At 41.3% G+C, this 27,718-nt stretch overlaps 2 protein-coding genes and 1 non-coding gene across 3 annotated transcripts in view; 1 reads left to right on the plus strand and 2 right to left on the minus strand.

Moving 5' to 3' along the window:
• Nucleotides 1-27,718, plus strand: part of LOC148670361 (scavenger receptor cysteine-rich type 1 protein M130-like) — a 204,528-nt gene that overhangs the window by 34,902 nt on the left and 141,908 nt on the right. The window lies entirely within an intron of this gene.
• On the minus strand, nucleotides 16,266-16,347 carry trnas-acu (transfer RNA serine (anticodon ACU)). Its single transcript has one exon. It is a non-coding gene; the product is annotated as a tRNA-Ser (tRNA).
• Nucleotides 27,267-27,718, minus strand: part of LOC148670367 (zona pellucida sperm-binding protein 3-like) — a 34,311-nt gene continuing 33,859 nt past the window's right edge. The window contains exons 5-6 of the mRNA XM_088632965.1: nucleotides 27,497-27,597; nucleotides 27,267-27,419 (exon numbers count right to left, since the gene is read on the minus strand). Of these exons, the coding sequence (XP_088489091.1) occupies nucleotides 27,278-27,419; nucleotides 27,497-27,597 (243 nt within the window). The 3' untranslated portion in view covers nucleotides 27,267-27,277. The remainder of the gene's footprint in view (nucleotides 27,420-27,496; nucleotides 27,598-27,718) is intronic.

The following is a 27,718-nucleotide window of genomic DNA, read 5'->3' on the forward strand; positions in this document are numbered from 1 at the left end:
TCCAATGCTGTCGGGCATGCATCAAGGGTACAGCTTGGCTCTTGGTCCCCGGCTACACCTATTTCTTCTAGAACTTCATCAGAAGAAAAAGCATTGTATCCTTCTGCTATTTTTTTGTTCTAAGTGTGATTTTATAGTTTGCAGTTACGCTGTTGTAACTCTGTTGTAACTCTGCATGTATACATTGATTCTTTGTTACCTTTGCAGCCCTTCAGCACTTGGGTATATTCTTTTGTCAGGTTTTGTCTTACAGCACAGCCTGAATGTTAGTACTGTTAAGTTCCTACCCTCCTAACAGTGCCTGTAGGTGATAAATCCTGGAATGAAGGGCAAATATGTAGAATGAGTACTATGGTGCAACAACATACATTGTTTAAAATACAAAAAAACAAATCCTGTCCTCACAGCGACTTTCGTAACCAAACAATGTGTAAAATGTTTAACAATGTCAGAATAACAATGAACAATGCAGAGCTTTAATCCAGTACATTTCTTTGGTCTCTTAAGTGTGGTAACAGTGTAACACACCAAATGATGCAATTTTATACCAACTCTGTACTTCCTTAATATACTTTGTTGTGTGAGGGTATAACTTAATAAAGCTCACAAAACTCGTTTTATACTGTTCTATGCTCTGTGAAGGCAGACCTTAATCTATTGTCAAATGGTTAACTCTACTACATTAACTACAATAGTGGAATCACCAGTTTCGTGCCTGCTGCCTCTGGGACATGATACAATCAATGTAAACTTTGCAAACATTCCCAAAGATGCTCAGAACTTCTGAGGCAGGTACTTCAATGTATATTATAAACCCCTCTCCCTCTCTACAGGTAATGGAACAATAGAAAGGCAACAGCTCCTTAATAAGCTATTGCATGCAGTCTGTCTGATATATACTTTCATACACAATTAAGAATTAACAATCAAAAATTACAAATATGTAGTGCAATACATGGAATTGAAAAGCTCAAGGTTTAAAAAAAATCAAACAATTGAGTAGTTAAAATCCCCAGAAAGAAATAAGGATGAATGCAAAACACTGCATATTGCTTAGAACTGAAATCTCAAACAATAAATCGTGGCGAGCTTTACACTTCTCTTTTGTTAGCTCCGTGACGTCACCCTTTAATCTTAGCGTTCATGTGATGGCTGAATCCCTAGCTAGACCCATGGCCTGGGTATTATGGGAAATGTTTAATGCAAAGTATAGAGAAGTCTGATTAACACTCAAAAATGTAACAAAAAATGAATATCACCAAACCTGGATTCAACTGTTCTTCTTCCAAATTTTCACGTGATTAATAATATCCTTTCAGTTATATAGTGCTTCTCTGGAAACCCCAGTGAAAGTGCCCTACAGGTAATGGGGACTTCCCTCCACTGTGTAAATGAAAATATAACTAAGTTTTTTACATTGTTATGGATTACAGTGCACATCAAAAAGTTTCTGTATATGTAGATAGAAATTGATAAATTAATATTTTTTAGACCCACCTACTCACTTTAACTGCAATACCAAGGCCATCACCACTTCTTTTGTTTATAATATGTTTTTAAAGCATTGCATTCACCACTTAATCATTTCAGCTTTCACATCCGCAATTTGTAACATGTCAGAGATTTTTGGGGTTCAATTCTCCTTGTAACACATACAGAAACAAAACATTATAATTTAAATTCAGAAGTGTGACAAGTCATTTCAAGTTTCACTTGCATGTGTAGAAATATCATGATAACAACAAATAAAGCTTACTAATTTTTGTGGTATTCCCCATGATATAAAACAAAATAAGTTTCTCAAATATCTTTACTTTAAAATAAATTTGTGGGGACGTCAATGTAGCATCATAATTACAGTATAGCATTTCTAGTTTGTAAAGAAACTTACGATTTGGAAGAAGAGGTCTTTGCCAGAGATGCAGATAATAAATCAAACATGAACTGCAAAGGCAGGGGTCAGCTGATCAAGAGATCACAATTGAAAGATCTGGTGGTCGTGAACTTGTGGTTTTTGTCACAGAGTGACGTCACGGCCAGAAAAAGAAGGCACTATATTAAAATGTAAAACATCTACACCCACCCTACCAGACAGAGTCGGAAAACAAATTGCATCCATTGTTTTCATCACCTCCGGTAATTTAAGTACTGAGTGTGTTGGTACCTGTAAGCGTCCTTGTAGACAGTCATATCTGTGTATTCAGAGCTCAAGGTGTGCCCTCATGCTGTTTTCTACACCAAGGACTGACCAGAAATACGGATAAAAGGACTGAGCTAATCGTTTCATGTTTGCGTATAAGACCCTTGTTAATACAAACACGTGGATAATGCCAGTTTTTCAAAGAACCTAGATATATGTTCACTTCTGTTCTATGAAAATAAAAATATTTTCCAATATTGCCACGGTGTTCATGTGTGAGATGATAGACTCTTGTTTCTCGGATGTGTTATGAACTTGTGTAAACTTTGTACATAGTGCCCCTTAAAAATAAAAGTCCTGAAGTCCTGGTTCCTTTTCACGTTGGCGAATGTGCTTTGCATAAAAAAGAGCAACAGTGGTTCAGAAAGTTGCAAATTCAAGTCTTTTTAAATACGTGGCTCGACAGACAGGTCGAATGTTCACACGTCCCTTGATGCCTGTTTATTTAAGAAGGAGACAATGTAAAACTGATTACTTCTTATGATTTTTAAAAAAGGTCACCGCTATGAGGTATTAAGACTTGTTCGTTAAAGCCTCTTTGTAAGAATATTCAATTTTGCTAATGTTCGCTTTTTAAGGCTACACCCGCAACTCTTCTGATACGGGTATGATATTGGAGACAAATTTAATTTTCCTGTTCACACAAACGCATAGAAGATAATGATATTAAATGCAAAATCCACCACCGTACCCTCACCTGGGCAAACAGAGGAACAGAGTTGCAGAATTGTTACTCTTGTGCTGGTAACAGAGTGCTTGAACTCGGCAGACGGTGTTACTGGAGGTCCAAGTCACCGTGCATGGTCATGTGATCACCGGAAAAACAAGGCACTATATCTCGGGAACGAAAGTAGCACAAACGCTACTTTCAACGGCACAAACACAGCACTAACAATTGAGACCGGTCCGGTTCCCCTACAACGTTGTAGGGGGGCTGAGTGACGTCACCCCCTGAAAAAGAAGATGTTATATCTAAGGAACAAAAGTAGCTGGGAAGTTACTTTCAACGGCACAAACCGGCACAAATGCAGCACTAACGAATGAGACCAGTCTGGTTCCGCTACGATCTTGTAGGGGGGCTGAGTGATGTCACGACCCCGAAAAAACAAGGCTCTATACCTCGGAATTGAAAGCAGCACAAATGCTACTTTTAACGCAAACGTTACACTAACGAATGAGGTGAGTTTAATCATTTGTGCTGTCTGTAGAGGGGCCAACTTCACGGAGCCAATTAACCCCACTCTCTCAGTGCAGTGATAATGTACTGTAGCGTTTGGTCAGTGTGTCTGTATGAACCCCCCTATCTCAGTGCAATGTTAATGTACTGGAATGTCCAGTCAGTGTGTCTGTATGAATCCCTCACTCTCAGTGTAGTGTAAATGTACTGTAGTGTGCAGTCAGTGTGTCTGTATTGTGTAAATGTAATGTATTATTATTTCTGTAGTCTTACTTTTTACATGGTAGTTAGGTTTCTGACAAAGCTTGTATATCTAAAATTACGTATTATCAGAAACCCCCTTAAACCCTCTTATTCCTCTATGCTTAAACAACCCAAATTGATTGCGAGTATACAAGACGTGTGTTTGTGTAGCGTAGAGCTTACAGCTTTAGCTTGAAGCTTTTAAGATCACATGGCCTCAGCTATCATTACTATGCTATTGTTACTCGTATATACATCCATACCAGACCCAACGCAGATGTGGCTGTCTCTATTCTAATTGCATCTCTAACATAAGAACTTGGATGACTCAAAATGTCCTTCATCTTAACTGTGACAAGACTGAAGCCATTCTTATTGGCACCACCCATCAACTTTGTAAAATCAGTGTGAAACCCTATCTGTAGATGGTCTTGTACTTGAGCTTCAGTCTAAATTGAAAAACTTGGGGATGATATTTGACGTTCGACCCACATTTGCAGCGTGTTGTCAAAACATCTTTCATTCCCCTCAGAAATATTGCTCGACTACGCCCTGTGTTATCACTAACTGTGGCTGAAAAGTGTTGTCTAATCTTGAATCGACTAATGTAATGCTCTACTCTCTGGGGTTTCTAAATCCACATTGAACAAACTCCAGTATGTCCAAAATTCAGCAGCCAGAACCCTGACCACGTCTAGTACAAATGATCACATTACTCCTATCCTGGAGTCCTAGCACTGGCTTCCTGTCAAGTTTCATATCCACTTAAAAATACTCCTGCTCACCTATAAGACTCTGCAAGACTTGGCTTGGCACCTCCATACTGGTCTGATATCACCCTACTCCCTACCTTGCAATCTTCGCTCTTCTAATTGTGTTCAACTATTTGTTCCCCAGTCTGTCTTCACTCTATGGGTGACATGGCCTTCTCCTGTTTAGCCCCAAGCTCTGGAACTCTCTCCCCAAGGATATCAGAGAGTCACCTTCTCTAAACTCCAAATCCAGACTCAAAAACTTTTTCTTCAGAAGAGCCTTTATTTAACTGTTCTGTACCCCTCTGTTCCTACTGTACTTAGTACCACTGTCTACTGTCTCCTCTTACTGTATTCTCATCATGCTAATTTTCTGTATTTTTTGTATTTGGCATTCTGTAAAATGCTTTGAGAAGCCACCTCTAAAGGTATAAAACTATAAAATAGTTTATTCTTATAAAGGTCGTGTCTTTTTGTTCTGTCTTTACAGGCTCAGAGGCCAGTGTTCTCTCCGACGCTGGGGAAAGGGCTCTCCTTGAACAGCAGCACAGTGAAGAGGAGTGGGGCTCCAGTCTGATGCAGGAGACAGAGCTCACTGCCGCAGCAGGGAAAGAGGCACTTAGTGAGCAGCACACAGACAGCAGACAGAGTGTCAAGGATCTGGACTCTGTGCCCATGATGAAGACGGAGCCTGAGAGTGAGACACCTGGGTTCTTAGTATGTGATGATTTTACAGAGAAGATGAATAATCTGGACACAATCAATATTACACAAAGGTGTAATGAACTGGGCTGTGTCTCTGTACAAGAGCACAGTGAAGAACTGGATGTTTTAAATCTTACAGAGCAGGATATGGATCCCAAGTTGATTGACCCTGCAGAGCAGCAGACTGATGTACCTGGTGAAGAGAACAGTGTTGAGATACAGCACCGAGAGGAGAGTCAGTACAGGGAGGAGCAACAGCAGCTCCTACAGGGCTTGATAATAATTAGGCCTTGTTCTGTTCAAGTGGAGAGACTGTCGCTGCAGAGTCTAAAACAATCATATGATCCCTTAGTATCTGATGACTTTACACACAGGTTTAATAATCTGGTTACTGAGAAAAGTGTTGAAAGTTTTAATGAACTGGAGAGTATGTCTGTTCTTGGGCAAAGAGAGGAACAGCTGAATGAACCGGGTGGTTTTAGTCTCAGAGAGCTGGGGATGGAGTCCCAGATGATTCACACTGCTGAGCAGCACACTGAAGGACACGATGGAAAAAACAAATCTCAGTTTCAGCACACAGAGCAAGACCATTCCATGGAGCACTTGCAGAATAAGAGACCCCAGCATGATCACAGGATGAGGAAGAATCACTCAAGGCCTTGCTCAGATGGAGTGGACAAACTGCCATTACGGCACAGGGAGAAGCAGCGTTTCTGTCAGTCTAGCATTTCAAAATCCTATCAGCACCTTCACACAGGAGAGAGACCTTTCAGCTGTAGTCAGTGTGGGAAGAGTTTTATTCTATCACATGACTTAAAAACGCACCAGCGCATTCACACAGGAGAGAGACTGTTCAGTTGCAGTCAGTGTGGGAAGAGTTTTAGTCAGTCAAGTATCTTAATAGCCCACCAGCGCAGTCACACAGGAGAGAGACCGTTCAGCTGCAGTCAGTGTGGAAAGAGTTTTAGTCAGTCAAGTAACTTAATAACCCACCAGCGCATTCACACAGGAGAGAGACCGTTCAGCTGCAGTCAGTGTGGGAAGAGTTTTAGTTGGTCAAGTGACTTAAAAACCCACCAGCGCATTCACACAGGAGAGAGACCTTTCAGTTGCAGTCAGTGTGGGAAGAGTTTTAGTAAGTCAAGTCACTTAAAAAGGCACCAGCACATTCACACAGGAGAGAGACCATTCAGCTGCAGTCAGTGTGGGAAGAGTTTTAGTCGGAAAAACCCCTTACAGTCACACCAGTGCAGTCACACAGGAGAGAGACCGTTCAGCTGCAGTCAGTGTGGGAAGAGTTTAGTCGGTCAAGTAACTTAGTAACCCACCAGCGCATTCACACAGGAGACAGACCGTTCAGCTGCAGTCAGTGTGGGAAGAGTTTTAGTCAAATAAGCCACTTACAATCACACCAGCGCATTCACATAGGAGAGAGACCATTGTAGCGGCAAGGTTTATTAAAATACAGGAATTAAGTTTGCTGCTCCCTTGCCAGTCTCTCTCTCCCTCATCTCAAGTGGTGCTTGATACAGAGAGGCCATTCCATTTGGTTCACATTTAAGGTGTTTTTCTAGCTGATAGTGTTCTGATAAGGAACAACTCCCAAAGCTGAGACACATCAACCACCCTAATGAATGGTCATCTCTGGTGCCTCACTGTCTGGGAGATTCCAAGGGAGAGTCTCATCCCAAGTGGTTTACAACCCCAAGGTCAGAGTTCATGGTTACTCATCCTCACACGAGGCACCAATAACTGTAGGGGTTTGTGCATTTCCTGGGACAATTGTTAATTGTTGCAGTAAGTCACAAAATGATTCTCGAATGCCCAACGAACTTTCAACCAATGAGCGACCGTAGTTCCTCCAGGTAAAACTCCAGCTCCTCCTGGACATCCTCAGACTCAGCTCAGACAGTCACGTAACGGCCAATGTGTCCGAGTGCCAGGACTTTTCCTTGTTCTAAGAGTCAAGAACAGAGGTTGCTGGCGTGTAACCAAAGTATCCACCCGAGGTTAGCCCAGCAGCAAGCCTCGTGAACCCACCGCGAACGCTCACCTGATCAACGAGTGAACTATGGTTGGAACTGTGGACAGCTGAATATCAGTATTCAGGACTCGCGCTACATCGGGAACGAACCGGTCTTCTTCCTGTCTAAAGATTGTGACTTTTCTGTGTGCAAACTCTGCTAGTTTCAGCCAACACTAACTAGCCGGTCTTCAGAGAGCATCAGCAGCGCACCGCAGCAGAAATCTCTCCCTCCTTCTCCTTTTCTCACGTCGAACCAGCACTGCCTGGCACCGGGCCAGAGAGCGCCGATTGGACACGGCAACAGCCTGCCACTGCTTCTTTGCGTCCACGGGAGATCTGAATCCCTACAGAGCGGGCGAGTATTCAACATTCTGCATTACAGCTCGAGAATTCAATTGTTACCTCAACCTGAGTTGATATCAATTTAATTCCTATGAGTCATGTACTTGCTTTTGAGTATCTAATGTACAAGTTGTGACAAAGTTCATTTACAAAATAGTCTAAATGAATGATATACGGAATGTATGTCCCTCTTGGTTTATAACTCTTCGTGATTGAATGTAGACTTTTTGTATTCTGCTAACCCCCTCTATAAGATCTGTTATGTTTAAATGCACATTTTATTCATTAATAAATGTATTAGTATCCGAGTGTGTGTGTTGCTGTTATCCCGCAAGGTCGGTTTTCTAATAGCCATCAAAGAATCATTTTCTGACTTAATGCTACAATTAATAATTGTCCCTGTAAATGCACAAACCCCTACATTTACTGGAGCCTCGTGAGAGGATGCCTATAAACTCCTCCAGTCAGGACAAGAGGTTCTGTCCTGTACACAGAGAGGGGTGGGACGGGGGAACAAGCTGATACTCTGGCTTCTCTCCAGACACAGCTGGATGAACTCCTCCAGTTGGGATAGGTGGCACTACTGTACACAGAGGGGGGCGGGAGGGGGGAACAAGGTGATACCCTGGCTTCTCTCCAGACACAGCTGGATGAACTCCTCCAGTTAGGACAGGAGGATCTACTGTACACAGAGAGGGGTGGGGGTGTGGAACAAGCCGATAACCTGGCTATCTCTCCAGGCACAGCTGGATCAGCTCCTCCCGTCAAGACAGGAGGCTCTATTGTACACAGAGAGGGGTGGGAGAGGTGAACAAGCTGATATCCTGGCTTCTCCCCAGACAGCTAGATGAGCTCCTCCAGTCAGGACAGGTGGCTCTACTGTACACAGAGAGGGGTGGAAGGGGTTAACAAGCTGATACCCTGGCTTCTCTCCAGACACAGCTGGGTGAGCTCCTCCAGTCAGGACAGGTGGCTCTACTGTACACAAAGAGGGGTGGGAGAGGGTAACAAGCCGATACCCTGGCTTCCCAGTGGGCAGTGATTCGTCAAATATACGTTTATATCACAGCGATAATATAGCTATACGTATATATACATTGCCACGACGTATAATCAATGTTGAATTGCAACCGTAAAATTGACGACATTAATAAATGCATATATAACGTCGAAAACACATCTAACACAGTGCCAAAGGCTTTTTATACATTGTTTGTGCCGCATCTAGGAGTATACGACAATCTGCATAGTGTACGAAGTAAATTGTTTTCGCAGTAATTAATTTATTTACACAGCTTTGCATACAAAGGTTCTGTGGAGGGGTCTTGCCCCCTGCCTGAAAAAAAAACAGTAAAATGTTTGAGCGCCTATAGAGTTTCTATTTTTATTTTCTTAAGAAAAGTTGATACCATATCCTGGACACCCCGTCCCCCATCAGAGCCGGTGCCCAGGGAAAAATCTGTAGGGGGGCGTCTGAAATTTTGAGGGGGGGTGATATTTCGGTTAAAACGGAGCTGTACGGTGCAGCTACCCAAATGAAATCTCGCAGCTATGCCATTGATTAGTGCTTCATGATAGAAGATAACGACTAGCAATCTGGTATTTGCGATGAAGTTCAGTTTCACATTTTTCGTCACTCTCGTGGTTTGGATTGCCTGGACCGAAAAGTACCACAAGCGTTCATTTTTGCAGCTACATCAATGGAGGTTCTGAATCGTTAAGAAAAAATAGTTGTAAAAACCAACAGAAAGCACAGACTGCTATAACTATTCCTAGTTATATAACGATTTTAAGTATAATGATAAACTACTGCAAGGAATCGGTCCATCCTGAGCAAACAGGATCGTAATGTTGACACACTAATGACACTGATACAGTACGTGCCCTTCCTGGACGGAGAGTCCTCCTGCACATCAAACAGTCCGAGTGACTGTTAGTGTCAATTAGTGTTGTCTGACCATTGACAAAGTACAACTATTTTATTAGGGCGCAAGTTAAGTAAATCCTTTTGCCCAAAACTGAAAGGGCGACACTCCTCCCTCCCCCCGTGACGCCAGGCCTGTCCCCATCCTATTCCATAATGTCATTATATATAATACCTTACAACAGTGACCGATCCTTACTAACTGCATGCGTTAAAAATGCACATCAGGGGGGCACATAACTGAGATGTATTATCAATGTTAAATTTCAACCATAATATCGACAACATTAATAAACGCATACGTTGAGAAAATATCTAACCAAGCATATTTTCCGGTTATATACCACAATGCATTGCTAGTATTTGTTGGTCACCATTTTGGACACGTTTTTCAATTGTAGAAGATTGAAGTATTTATCCGCAAATATCTCAGCAATCCTCTTTTGACGAGTAAGTATAAATAATAATACTATCTGAATACATACAGATCTTACTTAATATTATTTTGATTAAAATAGTATGTGAATAAGCAAAAAATGGCACAGAAAAATACTGTGAATGGGGAAGATGACACAAAATAGTTTTGCTGTTTCTCTAATTATTCTTATTTTATGTTGTACTTTCAAACTTTGGGTACTCTTTAATTAGGACAGATTGTATTGCTCAACTGCTATGATGCAAGCCAAATTTTATCTGTTTATTTCAGCTTTGAGCTTAGTAAACCTTAATGGTTCATTTTTTAGATTATACTCAAGAATATATTTCTCATCATTTATTTGAGTAGTAATATTATATAATTTTCTCCTAGCTGCGGTTTTGAAGTCCCACCCTACATCGACAGAAAAAGATATAAAGGAGCACGCAATGCGTTACTTGAAGAATGCATATGCAAGGCAGGGGGCCAGGAGATCTGGACACTGAAAATAATAGGTTTCTGGTCCTGTTAGGACAATTAGACAGGGTTTGCAAATGGTGGACAAAAATTGTCTTAACTTCCATTGTAATATTTTTTTTTCTTGGAAATATAGAAGTTTTACATTTTAAAATTTATATTTGAATCAAAATGTGGTTTTGAGTTAAATATTGTGTTAATGTAATTAGTTTGTGTTTGTCATTATTATACTGTATATTGCCATGTTACCAGAATTTGTAGCTGAAGTTTAAGACTAGTTGTGTTTTTTTATGATTATTGCCCATAAGTTGATTGTTGATTGATTGTATACAATGTATAATTTGAAATACATATTTTTCAGCTATGAATGTGTATTTTCAGAATAAATTTCTAAACCAAATCATTGGCTTGGTTTACTAGTTTCTACACCTGTAAAACCTATCTCTGATGTATAATAAACCTAACCGTCCTTCGGATCCTTCGGACATCCGTCCTTCGGATGAGACATAAAACCGAGGTCCTGACTCTCTGTGGTCATTAAAAATCCCAGGGCGTTTCTCAAAAAGAGTAGGGGTGTAACCGCGGCGTCCTGGCCAAATTTCCAATTGGCCCTTACCAATCATGGCCTCCTAATAATCCCCACTCTATGAACTGGATACATTACTCTGCTCTCCTCCCCACTGATAGCTGATGTGTGGTGAGCGTTCTGGCGCACTATAGCTGCTGTCGCATCATCCAGGTGGATGCTGCACATTGGTGGTGGTGGAGGGGAGTCCCCATTACCTGTAAAGCGCTTTGAGTGGAGTGTCCAGAAAAAGCGCTATATAAGTGTAAGCAATTAATTTTGTTATTAACCATATACGTATTATAGTCCTCTAAAGTTATCCGTATAATAGACCTCTAAAGTTATCCGGAACTCCAACCATATATGTATAACAGTCCTCTAAATTTATCCATATAATAGAACTCCAACCATTTATGTATAATGAACATCTAATCATAGACGTATAATTGACGTATAACAATAGACGTATATTAGAATTTCATTCTAGACGAATTGCGGACCACATTTATACGTCTCTAAATTGTGCGTTTAATAGACGTATATTATGTCTTTTGCCCACTGGGAAACTTCATCTGAAAGCAAACGTTGGGTCTGTTCCTTTTCTTTCCAGCATGAAATAGCAAATTGTTACAAAAAGCACCAGCTAATGTCCAATAGCGGGGTTTTTTTCAAATTACATTTAAAAGCTTCACACACTTTTTAATGAAACAAAAGTGTCCTGAAACTCCCTAACTTTCAGGTTTGTTTGAACCTGTAATAAAAAAAGAGATCTAAAACTTCTAGAGTTCCATTCTCTGATGTAAATGTCTCTAAAGTCGGACATGATGTTTAGCAGATGTGAACTGTGCCTTTTCTCTTGTGTTCAAGGATATTCGCTGTGTGAGCTCCACACTGCGTATCCTGTACAGCTCTATTTTGTTTAGATTATCTATGTGGTGTACAGATAGAACTCAACTGCATGGTGAGAATTCCGGGTTCAGTACCAGCAGAACGTGAAGCGAAACGAATCCTTCCATAATAAACGGTTCATAACAAGGGTCAAGGAGACTGTATTCACTAGACAAAGGAATAGCAGAACGGGAAACAGTCTTAACAAACCCAGCACTCTTAGGATGTTGCTGTTGCTTACGTTTTAGGGCCAAACAATCTGCAATTATATGACCTCTCTTGTGACAATAAAAACATCCACGCTCCTCTTTAGGACGTGAGGAACTAGTTTTTACTTGGAGAGACTGAGACTGGGAACTTAGAGTAGACAAAGTCTTCTCCACACGTGCAGATGTGAAAACGTTCTTGTGCGTGAGCACGAACTCATCTGCCAAAACAGCGGCTTGCGCTAAAGTAGTTACTTTTTGCTCATTCAAATACACAACAATGCGTTCAGGCAAACAGTTCTTAAATTCCTCTAAGAGCATTAACTCACGCAATGAGTTAAAGTAACTCACTTTACTGGCTACAACCCATTTATCAAAGAGAGTGCCCTTCTCTCTAGCAAATTCAACAAATGTCTGGTCTGACACTTTACGATGATTTATGAAGCGTTGTCTATAAGCCTCAGGAACTAATTCGTAAGCCCGTAAGATAGCAGCTTTCACAGTATTGTAATTCAAACTTTCTTCTAAAGAAAGTGTAGAACAAACTTCCTGAGCTTTGCCCACTAATCTACACTGCAAAAGCAGTGACCAAACCTCCTTAGGCCAACGAAGTGATGTGGCAATTCGCTCGAATGCACCAAAGTATGAATCAACTTCCGTCTCCCTAAACAGAGGAACTAAAGCAATGTGCTTACTTACATCAAAGGTGGTAGAGAGTGGATCTTGCAAAGGAGACACGCTAGAGGCCTCGGAGTGGGTCGGCTGCACAGCAGGAGCATTCTTTCGTGCTTCTAGCTCAAGCTGTCGGAGCTTAACCTCTTTCTCCGCCTCGATCTCCATCTTACGAATTGCAAGGCGCAAGTCAAATTCTGCCTGGCGTACTTGGGCTTTTTCCTGCGCCTCCATGTGCAAGCGGGCCAAACGAACTTTCAGGCGAGTATCGCTTTTTGACCTGGTGGAGACCGGAGAGAACGGTTCAAAGGGAGGCAAGGTGGCCTTGACCTCAGCCTCCGCTAAGTCTTCAGCCACCCCCTGCACCTCATCCTGTTCTTCCACCATCATAGCAGGTTTAGCACCAGCCCCAGGAGAACCGGCGTCCTTGCTCGCTAATGCAATGACCTCTAACTCCACTAACCTATCCACCACAGCTCTCTTGAGGTCCCTTTTAAGAGCTTGTGTCGAAACCTGAATCTGGAAGTGATCAGCAATTTGGCGCAATTCATCCTTCCTATACTTATCCAGCTGCTCAAAGGAAGGTTCCTCCACAAACTTTCGCAAATCAAAAGTAGCCATAATTACAGTACCTTGCCAAAACACAATCCACAAATCAAAATCCTGCACCAACACCAAAATTCTGCAACACAAAAAAAAATCCTTAGGGCGGGAATTTGATATCCCAGACGAGCCCCCAATAATGTTACGACCCCAAGTGTCTAGGGGAAAAGGGGTGTAACATTTAGGATAATTCTTTTGGAAGCAGGGGGGTTTTGGTGAGGGACTAGGAAGTATGATAACAAGGGTAAGGAACTAGAGTGGTGCCAAAGGAAAGAAAATAACAAACAAAATGGAGCTGGCTAGGACAGTGAGGGAAAGCTAATCTGACTACAAAAGAAAACCCGAAACACACGGTCTTCGGCGTCTTCAACACCCTAGCTAACCTGCACTGACTACCCAAAACCATACAAGACAAACGGCACTCACCCGTACTAAACTAGTGTACTAATACAAAATCAACTAAGTGTGTAAGTGTACCCAACAACCTAAACTAACCTTATATACAAAAGTTCACACAAAAACACAAGTGAACCAGGAAGACAAATAAGGGAAAACAAGAGTAATAAATAGGAGCAGGGTACAAAAAGAACACAGAAGTTGAACATGTAACACTGGGGCAAGGTAATGACAAAACAAGGATGAACACACAAACAAACGAAAGTACAAAGAAACTAACGTAAATCCAACAAAACAACGAAGCCGAAGCTATACGAAAATACACAAACACAAAGCAAAACAAACCAACAACGAAGCCGAAGCAATAACCAGGAGCGAAGCGAAGCGAAGCAATAACCAAAACCGAACGGGACCGAAGTCAAACGAAAGGCCTCTCCTTGCTGAAAACCTCCATGTTATATGCTGAATAAAATGTGTTCTGATCGGCTGAGGCTAATTAATGATCACATCATACTGAAACAGTGGAGGGATGGTGGGCCAATGGGGAAGGGAGAACAATCAAGGGTCAGCAGTGTGGAACAGAAAAAAACACACACAGAACACACACTGGGACGTAACATCGACGTTATATATGCGTTTATTCATGTCGTCGATTTTACGGTTGCAATTCGACGTTGATTATACGTCGAGGCGACGTATATATACGTATAGCCGGATTTTCGCCGTGAATATAAGTATATTCGACGAATCAATGCTCACTGGGACAGTTGTTCGAAAGAACATATCTGTGGCTGTGGTCCAACAATAACGGTGGTGAAACAGGCGGAATGTGTGGAATGAACTGGAGATGGAAAAGGAGACTCATCCAGTCGATAGTAAGGTTGTGTAGGACCGCACACACTAGGTGACAGTGTTGAGTAGCGTGGTTTAAAAGCTTCACAAGCCAGGCAGGAATCAAACCTACAATCTTCTGATCCGAAGTCAGACACGTTATCCATTGCGCCACTGGCCCTACTATCCCCTTACTCAACTGCACTACAATGAGCTCAGAGCCGCTACTAGTAATACTGTACATCGCCCCGGTCCATATGTTCTCAATTAGATTCACGTGTTTTGTACGTGTCTATAATTACTACGTCTTTCATTTTGTCTGGTTTAAAAAAAAAATTCTCTTTTGTCTCTTCAGACAAAGGGTTTATGTGTCTCCCTGAAATTCACACACGAGGGAAGTCACACAAGGAAGGAAAGATATCGCGTTTAAAAAGAATCCAGAGTGGAGACGCCAGCAATTGAAAACGAAGCTTCATAGAGTATGTGCGCGCTACCACTGAACTAAACTCCCGAAACCGAGTTTTTTCCGCAGGTCTTTAATTGTGTTAGGAAGAGTGAACAGTCAGAGCGCATTTTAAAGGTCAAAGCAAGACAATTAGATGTGAAGAGAATTCAGAACAGGAGCCTCTGCTTCTCTGTTAACTGAGCTTTCGGTGAACGTCAAAGTTAAAGAAACAAGAAACACCATCCTTCGAGCCGGATTCAAAACAGCGACATAATCGCCGGCTGCTTTTTTTAAACAGTTTTACGCCCTAGCAACTGAGCTATCGAAAGGTCGACTCCAAACGCACACGTTTTGCCATATGTGTATCCCAATGTAGTGTAGCGTTCCTGTTTATTTAAATCCCAGTTCGACATAAAAATACGCACTCCCATAGTCTTGTTTAGTAGAAGAAATGGACCAGGATTCTACTGTATAATCTTCCAGAGGTCTTACAAAATGTTTGGAGGGACATCAGTGCAGGCAGAAATTGACTCTTTTTCTAGTGGGATCGGGACCATATAACACCTTTCTTTTGGATTGAGAAGAGGATCATGGTGACACTCGAAACATCCCTGTTTTTGCTTCTTTCGAGGACGAATGGATTATTAAGGTGCAAACATCGGCTCAAATCAAAACTCCTACTGCAGTTGCTTCTTGGAGAGTTTCTTCAAATTTTTCAACTGAACGTCAATATTTTGTGATATTGACGATGATATCATACAGATTGTGGTTTTCTTTTGATCAAAAATTTTATTAAAATATGAGCCTCTTTTACCTTTGTCTTGGATGTTTCGCAAGGTATAATACTTTCCCTTGCATCCTCAGATAAACATTCTAAATACCACAAAGTTACAATATATGGAATAGCATTTATTTTTACATATGTTTTAAAATGCACTTTTATTTAAAGCTACATTTAGTGCTAGGTAAAGATAATGTTGCTAATACTGATGTAGTAGAAATGTAAGATGAATTGATAGCTTTATCTGAGCTAAAAAAGTCCTAAAACGCCTCCTGTAACAGGTAACTCGTAGCAAGATTCAACTCCAAACGTTGCTATTGCATTGTGCATTATGTAAACACGACCTGTTTCAGCTTCTGGTAAGTGCAGTTTTTCCACATTGAAATTAACAAAAACATTTTTCAAGATGCACCATGTCCCTAAATCGTTCATCAAGACTAGTATTATTATAAGGTGAAAGCAGTACAAAACATAAATGTAACCTAAATATTAAGAGACTATTGTCTGTCAGCTACTGCTGTAAGTCAGTTCAGCCAATGCTAGAAGTATTACTGCTCTACTACAGTAGCAAAAGTGCACAAACCCTTAGAAACAGATCACAAGTTAGAAGTACAAACTGACGAGGATGGGATTCAAACCCACGCATGCAAAGCACAATGGATTAGTAGTCCATCGCCTTTACCACTCGGCCACCTCGTCGAGAAAATCAGCCCCTTCGGACACGATTTGGCGCGCTCAAGATGATAATCTTTTTCCATTCTTGAGGGTCATTTTCCTCTTCCACCTGCCATTGCACTATTTTGCTTGAGTGATGTCAAGCCAAACGTGTGTTGTGCTTCAGTGACGGCTGTAGAGGACACACATTGATCTCCTTATTGGAATCGGTGGCTGCTGTGGGGATACAGCGCTTGTATCCCTCTTCTCTGGCTAAACACTGTCTACTGTAAAGTATAGAAATAGAGGCTAAAATGATAAAATACTTCAGTAAGGCGGAGCATATGGGAAAGTATAATGAAAACGATCTATAAATCACTTTCCCTAGATTTTCAAACTCTCTGTTCGAGCTCTGATATAATCCTCTGTGCTCCTGCCGCTGTCACTCTGCATTCCATAGGGATACAGGTTGATTTCACAATGCCCCCCATTTAATGAAATACAGGAAAAACCGCAAGGAAAACAATATGTTTTAATAAATCTTCTCCTGGATTTATATTTCGGTCTTTCACATTTGAATGCATACCTTGCCGTAAATCTTTCCTCGATCACTGGCAGCCCAAACAGTTCTTAAGGTAGAAATCTAAGCGCAATCCTGTCCATCATGTCCCCGCAAAGTGGTTTCTCCGTTTTCCTTTTCCTGCCAGTGAGCACAACAAGACGGGAAACATGCAAGACAGGGAAGAGACAGTAGCTGTCAGGAGTGGGATTTGAACCCACGCCTCTATTCAGAGACCAGAACACCCAAACAATAGAAAGACAGGAATCCTTGAGTCTGGAGCTTTAGACTTCTCGGCCATCCTGACAAGCTACGCAGATGGGTGAGCTGAAAGCACCATTAGTTCACAAAACTGAGAAATGCTTTGCTGGAGAAGCACCACGTTGCCTGCTGTAGCCTGTTGTTGCCTAAACGAATCGCGGAAATCAAATATTTGGATCGATTCAGAGTGTGCTTTACAGCCTTTTTGTAATATTTTGATCTGCTAGGGCGCAGTCGTCTTCACAATCTGGATTATTTCAGAAGAAGCGATGTCAGTGTGAAACAGTTTTCATTTTCGAGAACAGATGTTGTATTGCACATTTCTAATTGGTTTATTTTCCTGATTGCAATGCATTGGAAGCACAAAAGCCAGCTGCATAAAACTCGTGTAATTTATGACGGCGTTCCAAATAGCAGCCAGTGCAGGAGTAACGCTTTTGGAGCATCTATTATATTGTACTCTTATTTTAAAAAGCTTAAATTCGCATACTGTTATTTGGACAGCGCAAACCAGTCTGGGGTGAGTTTCCCAAAAACGATTAATCTTAGAGACGAACGGAGCAGCTTTACGATGTACGTACCTAACGTACGAGCTACTTTGTCATGCGCGTCCCAAAACCCCTCTTAATCGGTCATTTAACGAGCGAGTATAAAGTACTTCTTTGTTAATCCCGCCCCTGAAGTCGTTTAGCAAAAAGCATTACAAGTTGATTGAAAAACAATCGATTGACAATACTTTCATTATATGGTGTCGGTTTTGGTTCTTCAGTGATATGAAATAAAGTTGTGAAAACGAATATGAAGCAAACATGACATCAGAATTTAACAACCATTTAAGCAAAAGCATATAGATAGGCACAAAATGGGACTCTTACTGTTTCTAAGAGAAAAGAAAATAAATGACTGACATGCTGTAAAAGAAAACCAAGTTTAACTGTGTGGACAGTGTATGTGTCCTGCACAATGTCTTTCATTTAAAGCAATACTTTTTTGGCGCACTGCCATTGTTAAGAATAACAGTGTTTCGTTAGAAAAATCTGTTGTTATTTATAGTTATTGGGTGTATTGGAACTCAATGGAAAAAATAACTACTAAGCTTGGCATGTGTCACTCAACAAATACATGATCTATAATCACATTTTAAAACAAGTAGGTCTAAGCTTTACCATCAACAATCACGACAGAACATAAAATGGTATTCGAACTTTAAATATTGTATCGACCGCAGGTCTCGGTACAGAATGGAGCAGGCGTGGGACTCAGGGAATGGGGTTGAACAACACATTTATCAACTCGAATCGGGAAAGGTACACACACAGGGACAGGGGTTACAGTGCTGCACCTACAGTATACTAACATACACACACACGAGGGAAGAGACTGTATCCCACTATATACAGTCCCCAGGTGCTGTTCTCAGCCCGTCTTGCATGCGCATGGCTAAAGTGCCCTGCGTGGCGCTACATTATAAATACGTTAGGCCCAATGATTTAACTTAATGCATTACTGCATTTCATCATGAAAATCATATAATCTAGTCAGGTATAAAACTTAGCCTTTCTTTTTAATTAAGGGTATTGTAACGGATTGGGGTTCTCTGGGAATGTGCCCTCGCAGCTCCCTAACAAATACAAGTAGAGGAGAAAATACAGATAAAAGAAAGAAAACATAAAAAGAACAAAAAACTATTAACTGCCAGCGGTAATGAGGTAAATATTTATGTAACCAAGTTATATTTTTACATATATCAAATGTTTTCCTTGCTTTGGCATTTTTCATGTTCTTTATGGAATTTAAATACAATTTAAACCCCACCTCAAAAATACTACAAGAGGGAGTATTATTAAACCATTTGACTTATGAATATGAAATTTACCCAAGATGACTAACAAATTCATTACTGTATAAATAAATGTTCTTTTTCGAATTTCCTCTTACATAGTACAACAAAATATCAAAATCAATTTTTCTTCTTTGCCAAGTGGTGTTACATCCCCTTCAGATACTCTGCAGAGACTGTCAAAGTGAGAGAAGAGGAGAGAGAGATGGACAGATAAGAGCACACACTGCAAGAGAGACATACGTCTTGATTTACTTTGAAGCAAGTGTTCATTTCCTTTATGGAACAAGTTGTTTCAACTTCACACAACTTCTGAAAGATAAAATACAAATCTTGCTTATCAGGACAGAAAAATGCCAGTTATTTCTTCTCCTCTTAACTAAAAGTGCAGAAAAACTATGGCAGTGCATCTCTGTCAGCTTGATTTAGCTTAGTACAAGTATTATACATCAAAGATAGGTTTTACAGGTGTAGAAACTATTAAATAAAGCCAATGATTTGGTTTAGAAATGTATTCTGAAAAATATACAATCATTCACACCTGAAAAATATGTAGTTCAAATTATACATTATATACAATATTGTAATCAACATCTGGCTAATCATCATAAAAACACATAAAAACTAGTAAACTTCAGCTACACATTCTAGTAATATGGAAATATATATATAGTAATGACAAACACAAACTAATTACATGAACACGCTAATATTTAACTCAAAACCACATTTCCATTCAAATATAAGTTTTAAAATTGACAACTTCTGTATTTCCACGAAAATATTATTAATATAGCACAAGCATTACTTTCAATGGCACAAACCAGCACAAACGTAGCACTAACGAATGAGGTGAGTTTCATAATTTGTGCTGTCTGTAGGGGGGGCAACTTCAGGGAGCTGAAACAAGTACATCCGGCAGCTGCACGGTTGAAGGTAAACATGTATCGTATTCCAATGGCTTCTATTTCCATTGATGAATGGCACAGGTTCATGAGGAGATCCTTTATAGGATTAAATGAACACATCGCTATTTTGGTCTGATGTAGAGGCTACATTTGTGTCAGCAGTACTATAATTGTTAGTCTTATACACTTTCAGGGGCTGCATCTGTAGTGCTTCATCTAAGAGGTTTTTTTTTACTTTAGGGCACGGTTACATTCACCCACACAACTTATTCTCTGAATTCCCAATGGCTCAATAACCCTGTTTTCCCCTGGGAACCACCAGTGTACAGAAATGAACCCTTGTGAAAAAAGCATAGACATAGACCAGGATGTCTGAGTGGTTAAGGGCTTAAGATCCAATAGACAAATGTCCACGTGAAATGCCCCCCCCCCCCCTTATGGTAGACTCGTGTAAATAATTTCCAGTGACAAAACACTTTGAAGATTTACACTCTATTTAAATATGAATTTACTAAAGTTCAGTTCTCTTCACTCCTCGGGATAACTGAACTCTCACAATCGCATACTAAAATCTTTACATGCATTAGCTGTTTGTTTTGTGCCTCATGATGATTCTCTTCTCGATCCAAATGAAATGTTTAATATGATCCCTTGAGAAAGAAAAGGAGTCCATTTTCGCCTGGAATGATTGATGCCCCATCAAACCTTTTGTAATATCCCCGGACGTTTAGACAGTAGAATCCTGGTTCGTGGCTTAAATTCAAAGTAAAAAAGACTAAGGAAACAAGTTGGAAACGATGTCGATCTGGGATTTAAATAATCCAGAACATTTCACTACATCGGGCAGTATGGGCCAGAGAGCAGCACCTAATATCCCTTCGATATATCCCAGCTGGTAGAGTGGAGGACTGTAGTGGAAACAGCTGGGAATCCTTAGATTTCTGGTTTGACTCCGGCTCGAAGGAAGGTACTTTAATCAAATAGTTAAAATACTGAATCTGTTTCATTCAGTTGTTGATCAAAAGCTCAATAAATGACGAAGCCGAGGCTCCTGTTTTGAATTCAGCTCATGTCTGATTGTCTTGTTTTGGCCAAGATCTGACCTTTTAATGCAGCGACTACTCTGTCTGCTTTGTAATTCAAAAATACATATAAATGTCAAGTTTTTTGTAGATATAAAGGTGTTCTCTGTTTTCAAAGGATAGCTACTTAATTGGCTTTATGGTTTGGTATTGATTTTGTATCGTTGTATTATTAAGTTTGTGCTTTCTGTGTTTTTTTCGTATTGTGAACTTATTTTTTAAACAAATGGTTACAAAGGCAGACACGGCACACATCTGTTTATACCAGCGGTGAACTGTACATTTTTATTAAATGCAATCTACTGTGCACTTTTGGGAGTATAACAGTTTGGATATCAAGTGGCAAAAATATAAAAGAGGAAAATATGCCATACTGCTTGTAAAGCCCTCAGTGTGACTATTGTTTTATTTTTAGATAAAAATGGCGTACTGTGCACGAAACGTTGCAGAAACATAATCTGATATTTTAATAATTATTATTTTAATAATTTTATAAAATTGAGGCCCTGGATCCAAATATTCAGTTCTGATTTTCTAAAGTGATATCTTCCCTTCCTCTCGTGGAAGTCACACGATGTGAGCAATTGTTTTTTTTTTTCCACTTTGCGATCCAAAGACTCACTGTCACACAGTAACCAAACCAGGATGGATTCTTCTGGGAGCCGGACTGAGCTCATTCTCACTCCCTGTGCTGAAAACAAAATTATCCCCGAACATCGTCTACAGCTGCTAGATAATGACGAAAGACAGATCACTTGTGCACTTTTAACCTTCTCGCAGCTACAGGCGAGACTGAGCTGGAGATGTGAAGGCACCCGCTGGTACATCTTCTCCAAGTTTCACAATCGCGACAGACTTCTCTTTTTAAAAAAAAAGTAGATATAGCCCTGAAAAAAGCATTAGCTTTATCAGTTTTTACATTAATCGATTTTGAATCAAATATAATATTTTTATTGCATTTTACATAATAATAATTATTATCGCTTACACATATAGCACTTTTCTGGACACTCCACTCAAAGAGCTTTACAGGTAATGGGGACTCCCCTCCACCACCACCAATGTGCAGCTCCACCTGGATGATGCGACGGCAGCCATAGTGCGCCAGAACGCTCCCCACATCAGCTCTCAGTGGGGAGGAGAGCAGAGTGATGAAGCCAGTTCAGAGATGGGGATTATTAGGAGGCCATGACTGGTAAGGGCCAATGGGAAATTGGGCCAGGATGCCGGGGTTACACCCCTACTCTTGCAAGAGATGACCTGTGATTTTTAAAGGCCACAGAGAGTCAGGACCTCGGTTTTACTTCTCAGCCGACGGACGGCACCTGTTTACAGTTTAGTGTCCCCGTCGTAATACTGGGGCATGAGGACCCACATGGACCACAGGGTAAACCGCCCAGCGACAGAAACCAGATGGTACCGTGTGTCGGCAGGACAATGACGTCACGGGGATGTAGAGAAAATCAAAACGGTTCTATAAAAGACCTGTGTCAGCTGTCGGTTCGCAGTCTGGACTCTAAATCCACCGATCCGATTTCAAATCTTTCTAACACCTGAGCTGCGGCTTCTATCGAGTAGTGATTCAGGAGAACATTATGATAATCAAATAGATGAAACGTTTAATATATTCAGGTGGGTATTTACGTCAGCATGCGTATCTTCGAAGGAACAAGTAATACTGTAGGTTTATTCCATGCTGAAAAGAGAAGAGAGAAAACAAACCTGAAGAAGGTTTCACAGCTGAAACGTTGTGTTTTTTCTCTTAAGTCTCTTTTCAGCATGGAATAAACCTATTACTTGTTTCTTTAATATATTGTTCGGTTTGACTCAAAATGCTTTACTACTACAAGAGAGAATTATAGTATGGAGGATGAGACAAATCTATGATTTCTTGGAAGAAAATGTTTTTTCTGTGCGTTCTAAATGAATCGAAACTTTAGTGTGACACACAAACCCTTTGTCTTTTATATAATATAATAAGATATAATATTTTTAAACAGACAAGTATAGAAACATTTTTTTTTCTTAGAAATTTTGGCCGGGGGCGATGTATTACTAGTAGTGGCGCTGAGGTCACTATGGTGCAGTTGAGCACCGTAAGATTAGGGCCAGTGACGTAATGTATAACGCATCTGACTTCGGCTCAGAAGATTGTAGGTTTGACTCCTGCCTGACTCATGTTGCTTTTAAACCAATCAGGGTCCTCAGTAGTAGATTTCCTTTATGTAAATAAACTGCAGCTGAAAGCTATAGAAAACATGTTGGGTAAATTGCAATGAACTGTCGAACTGTTTTGCACGAAGCTGCGGACTACTTAACACTGTACTGTTTGAAGATCAGCTCCTGCTCTGAGCTCAATAGCAATGCAAAACTGCGCGTAACAAAGCTGGCGAGCAGCTGAATGTGTGCTCAGTAGTCAGTAAGGTGCTGAGGGTTCAGTACTGCCGTTGTTCTAATTAGCACGAACTGCACAGGCTCTGAATCTGACCATTTCTATGGAAGCCTGTTTCCGCCAGGGAGTAAAAAATAACGCGCTATGGTATCTCAGAATTCCGACTTAGTAACTGAGAATTGTGACTTAAAAACCCAGAATTCCGACATTATATATCGTAATTGCGACTTTATATATCACATTTGCGACTTCGAAATAACCCAAATTTCATTGTCTGTCCTTTTGTTATTGTAACGGATTCGGGTTCCAGGGCTTGTGCCCCTCGCCGCTCCCACCCTAGTTCATGCCTCACTGCATTGGCTCGAACCCAGGTCTTGCCAGCTGAGCTAAAGAAGACCTTTTTTTAAGTAAAAAAGGACATACAATGGAAATATGTAAAAAGTTTCAGCTTTTATAATTGTGAATTCTTCTGGATGTGAAGTGACTATTTCTGTATTATGTTTCATATTCTGTCTCCGTTTTTCTATTTCTGGTGTTTAAATAAAATAGAAATTTAAAAGCCCACCGTCCACTATTCCATCCAGGTACTATGGAAGCCTCACTAGCGGAAATGGGATTCCATAAAAATTAGTGTAATTTATTTGATTTTTATCAGGACACTGTACAAGACAAGTCTTCAGGCCTATAGATCCCATGATCTTGTACGATTCATCAATATAGTGTAATGGAACGGCCAACATACAATTTGTAGTTCAGGTGGGTAGCTGCGTCAGCATGCGTAGGCTGCAAAGGAACAAGTAATAGGTTTATTCCATGCTGAAAAAAAGAAGAAAGAAAATGTTTCGGCCAAAACATACCAGTAAACTTTACATTAACAATACCAGCCAACGATACGTTATCATTTCACACCAGTTTTACAGGAATCTACAGCAGAGCCCTGAGTTGACTCCCAGAGTCCCACTGAGCCCATAGAATTCCACATCACCCATCACTCCTGCACACAGTCCGCTGGGAGCTCCTGTCCATAAACCACTGGATTGAGAACGGGATCAAATAATTCCCCATTTTCTTAATTCTACATCGAAGGACTGTTAAAGGTCTATTTGAAGGCATCGATTCGTATTCTTAAACCAGATGAACGCCTGGAATAAGTTAATATTACTTTAAAAAATAAATAGTCGTGCTACAATACTCCAGTTGAAGTCACGCTTCTAGCTTTGCGGTACTCTGGTGCATCACGAATTTATGTTTGAATTTTTGTGGATGAACTACTATAGGTGTACCCTCGCTCACTTTCTTTAGCGACAGTCGTTGCTCTTCATCCGAGTGATGTATTTGCCTGTTTTTCAGTTCACTTCCCTGCAAGGAATATTTACCTCAGAGCTCTCTTTCACAGACTGCAGGCGCTATGTTTGTTAACAGGTGTTATAGTGATGACATCTTTCTGTATGATCAGGACAGGAGCTGCAGGTCCACTGTGTTGTGGCTGCAGTACAATTTTAGTGTATTATTATAATACTTTTTAACAGTGACAGATTCTTAAGATCACGAGGTGTTTACGATATTATTTCAGTATTAAGCTGTTACTGCATTCGGAATTGTCCCATAGGATTCAGTGTTCCATAGTTTAGCACTAAACTGCTTAGTCTATTGCAGGAATTGTACTTAGTCCTGTCCTGTAGTGTCCTCTAGAGGGCAGCAGCTGTTACCTTGGGCTCATTGTGATTACTAAGCAGGGGACTAAAGTCAGCAGACGAGCGCGTTGCAAATCGGTATTAATCTGGCATACAGAGCTGCATACAAATCTCTGGATCATCTCCAGTTAATGTGATGCTGTTCGTACCTTGCAATTGACCCAATCTGACTACTGGCACCAACAACCCTGTTATTACAAATAAACTTCTTGTGTACCTACTGCGATACATAAGTTTGGTGGAGAGGTTTGGCAGCCCATATTCAGTCAAAGGTGTGTGTGCAGATCACTGTGATATATAGGCATCAACAAACTGACAAATACAATATTAAATGTTTAACTGATAAAACCCAAATGAACCAAACCTGTATAAATTAGTGGTGAAAAGGAGTCTTTTTATAAAGCAAAAGGTCTCTGATCCTTTGGTAAGAACGATGGGTATTGTCCTCAATATTAGAAATGAATCCTTGAGCACTGCTGTTGTACCAACGGTCCATAAAAGTGCTGCCATTACCCCCCTCCCATAAAAGCCTAGCATTACCCTTTCTTGTAGAATGTGCCGTCACATTTCAGTTGCACCTCAGTAGTAGTTTGATCTATTATCACCCTACTCCCCACCTCATAACCGTCGCTCTTCTAGTTCTGGTCTCCCAACTGTCCCCCAAGCCCCTCTACACTGTATGGGTGACAGGGCCTTCTCCTGTTATGCCCCCAAGCTCTGGAACTCTCTCCCCAAGGATACCAAAGTCACCTTCCCTAACCTCCTTCAAATTCAGACTCAACACCTTGTTCTCTAGAAGAGCCTTTACTGAACTGGTTCTATTCTTTACCCCTCTGCTTCTACTTTTCTTGGTACCACCATCCACAGTCTCCTTTGTCTATTGGAATAGTTTTATCCTGTGTATTCTTATTGTAATTCTGTCAAGTGCTTTGAGAAGCCACCTTTGGAAGCACTATATAAAATAGTTTATTCTAAATCTTTGGAACTTTAATAGGGCAGTGCAGTAGGGCTAAAAATTGACAGTGTTAGTGGACCAGCAAGATTTGTGCAAGTTATAGGTAGTCACAAAGGAAGACTAGGATTCACTTGAAATTCATGACATGGGACACTGAAACAGTGAAGAGGCTTTGTGTAGTAAGCTTTCAGTCTCAATCTACACAGTCTGTGCTGCTGGTAGAGGTGGTTGTGAACACCTGTCTTCCGGATCAAGTACTGGGATCTCCAGTCTCAATCCTAATACTTATGACTGTCCACTACCACTGCTGTGAAACCAACACCCATAAGACAAGACCTCCAAGATTCTAACTGTACCATTATTCATGGGTGTTCACGCACCAGTATTGTTCCTCTGCTAAGCAAGGGAAGGCCTACTTTACACCAAGCCCCTGTTGACAATTCCTTCCTTGTGTTTCTTTCACGCAGTTAGTGCAGCCTAGAATAGGACACCAGATCTCACTCTTACTGGGCACTACAGTAGCAACTCACACTCCATAAGCACTACCCCTCTCAGAAATGGGAGGATTTCCAGTATATTGAACACCTCTGACACCCCCCCACTAAAAAAAAAGTCACACTGCCCTGCCCAAGGAATAGTGCGGCCATCTTCCCCTAATACAATGCTTTTATTACTCCAGCCATTTTCAGTCCTCATTGGCAGCAATATGGGAAGCATTCCTGAAAGGGGAACCCCCACAAATACTTCCATTTATTAATGGGTCTCACTTCCCTTGAATCTCTCCACCCCATTCAAACCTATAAACCATAAAGAAACAAGGGCAAGCAGAAGGGTCTTTCACAGCTTTATTGAGGTGTTGCCATTACAAGGCAAGTGGAGGCAGGAGAGTCACAAGGGCCAGGCTGGAGCCTTCATTCAGGCACCTGGGGAGGAAGAAGGAGAACAATCCAGCTGAACTGCAGGACACCCACCCCTACAGGAGCTCCTCCTGCCAGACCCTACCTGTCCACTGGCCAACATCTCCAAAGTCCTCTGCTCCCTCCACATCCTCACTGGTGCTCTCAGCATCTTCACTGGAGCTCTGAGGGTCTCCCTCCTCATCCTCAGTCCAGTCAGCTCCCACATCCAGAGGAGCTTCTACTGGTGCCACAGCCACCTGACTGCTGGTCACCAGGCTCCTGGTACCTGTGGAGAAGTAACACCCAGGAGTGAGGGATCTGCTATACCCAGAGACCCACAGTCTACTCATCTACACAGTCCCTTTGTCCAGCAGGGGATCATTCCTCAGTTGTCCAAGCATGGTTGTCTCTTGGGCAGAGATGCATCCACAAGGGATAGAGAACCAGACCCACCTTCATTCCGGCTGCCAGCACACCTGGACTCACAGCAGGCACAGACCTCATGGTCACCATACAGCTCCTCCCACCTGGAGGAGAGGAGGACAGGTGAGGCCTCCACCTGGCATGTCCCAGAGCACCCTCAGCAGGCTCCTTGCAGAAGTACCTCTTCGCCTCCCTGTTGTAGGTGCAGGACTTGGTCCCTGGTGTTGCTTTAGCAGGAGCCACAGCCATGACACAGTGCATGTACAGCTCAGTCACTTCATGCTGCAAGAGGGAAGGTCACAGCATTAAGGGATCAAGGCCAATAGAGGGACAGAGAAGGACCTTCTGCCATCTGTGAAGGCAAGCTGGCAGCTCTAGGCACTACAGCTGCCACACTCTGGTT

This window comes from Lepisosteus platostomus, chromosome 5 (assembly GCF_059453375.1).
Source record: "Lepisosteus platostomus isolate fLepPlt1 chromosome 5, fLepPlt1.hap1, whole genome shotgun sequence".
Lineage (NCBI taxonomy): Eukaryota > Metazoa > Chordata > Actinopteri > Semionotiformes > Lepisosteidae > Lepisosteus > Lepisosteus platostomus.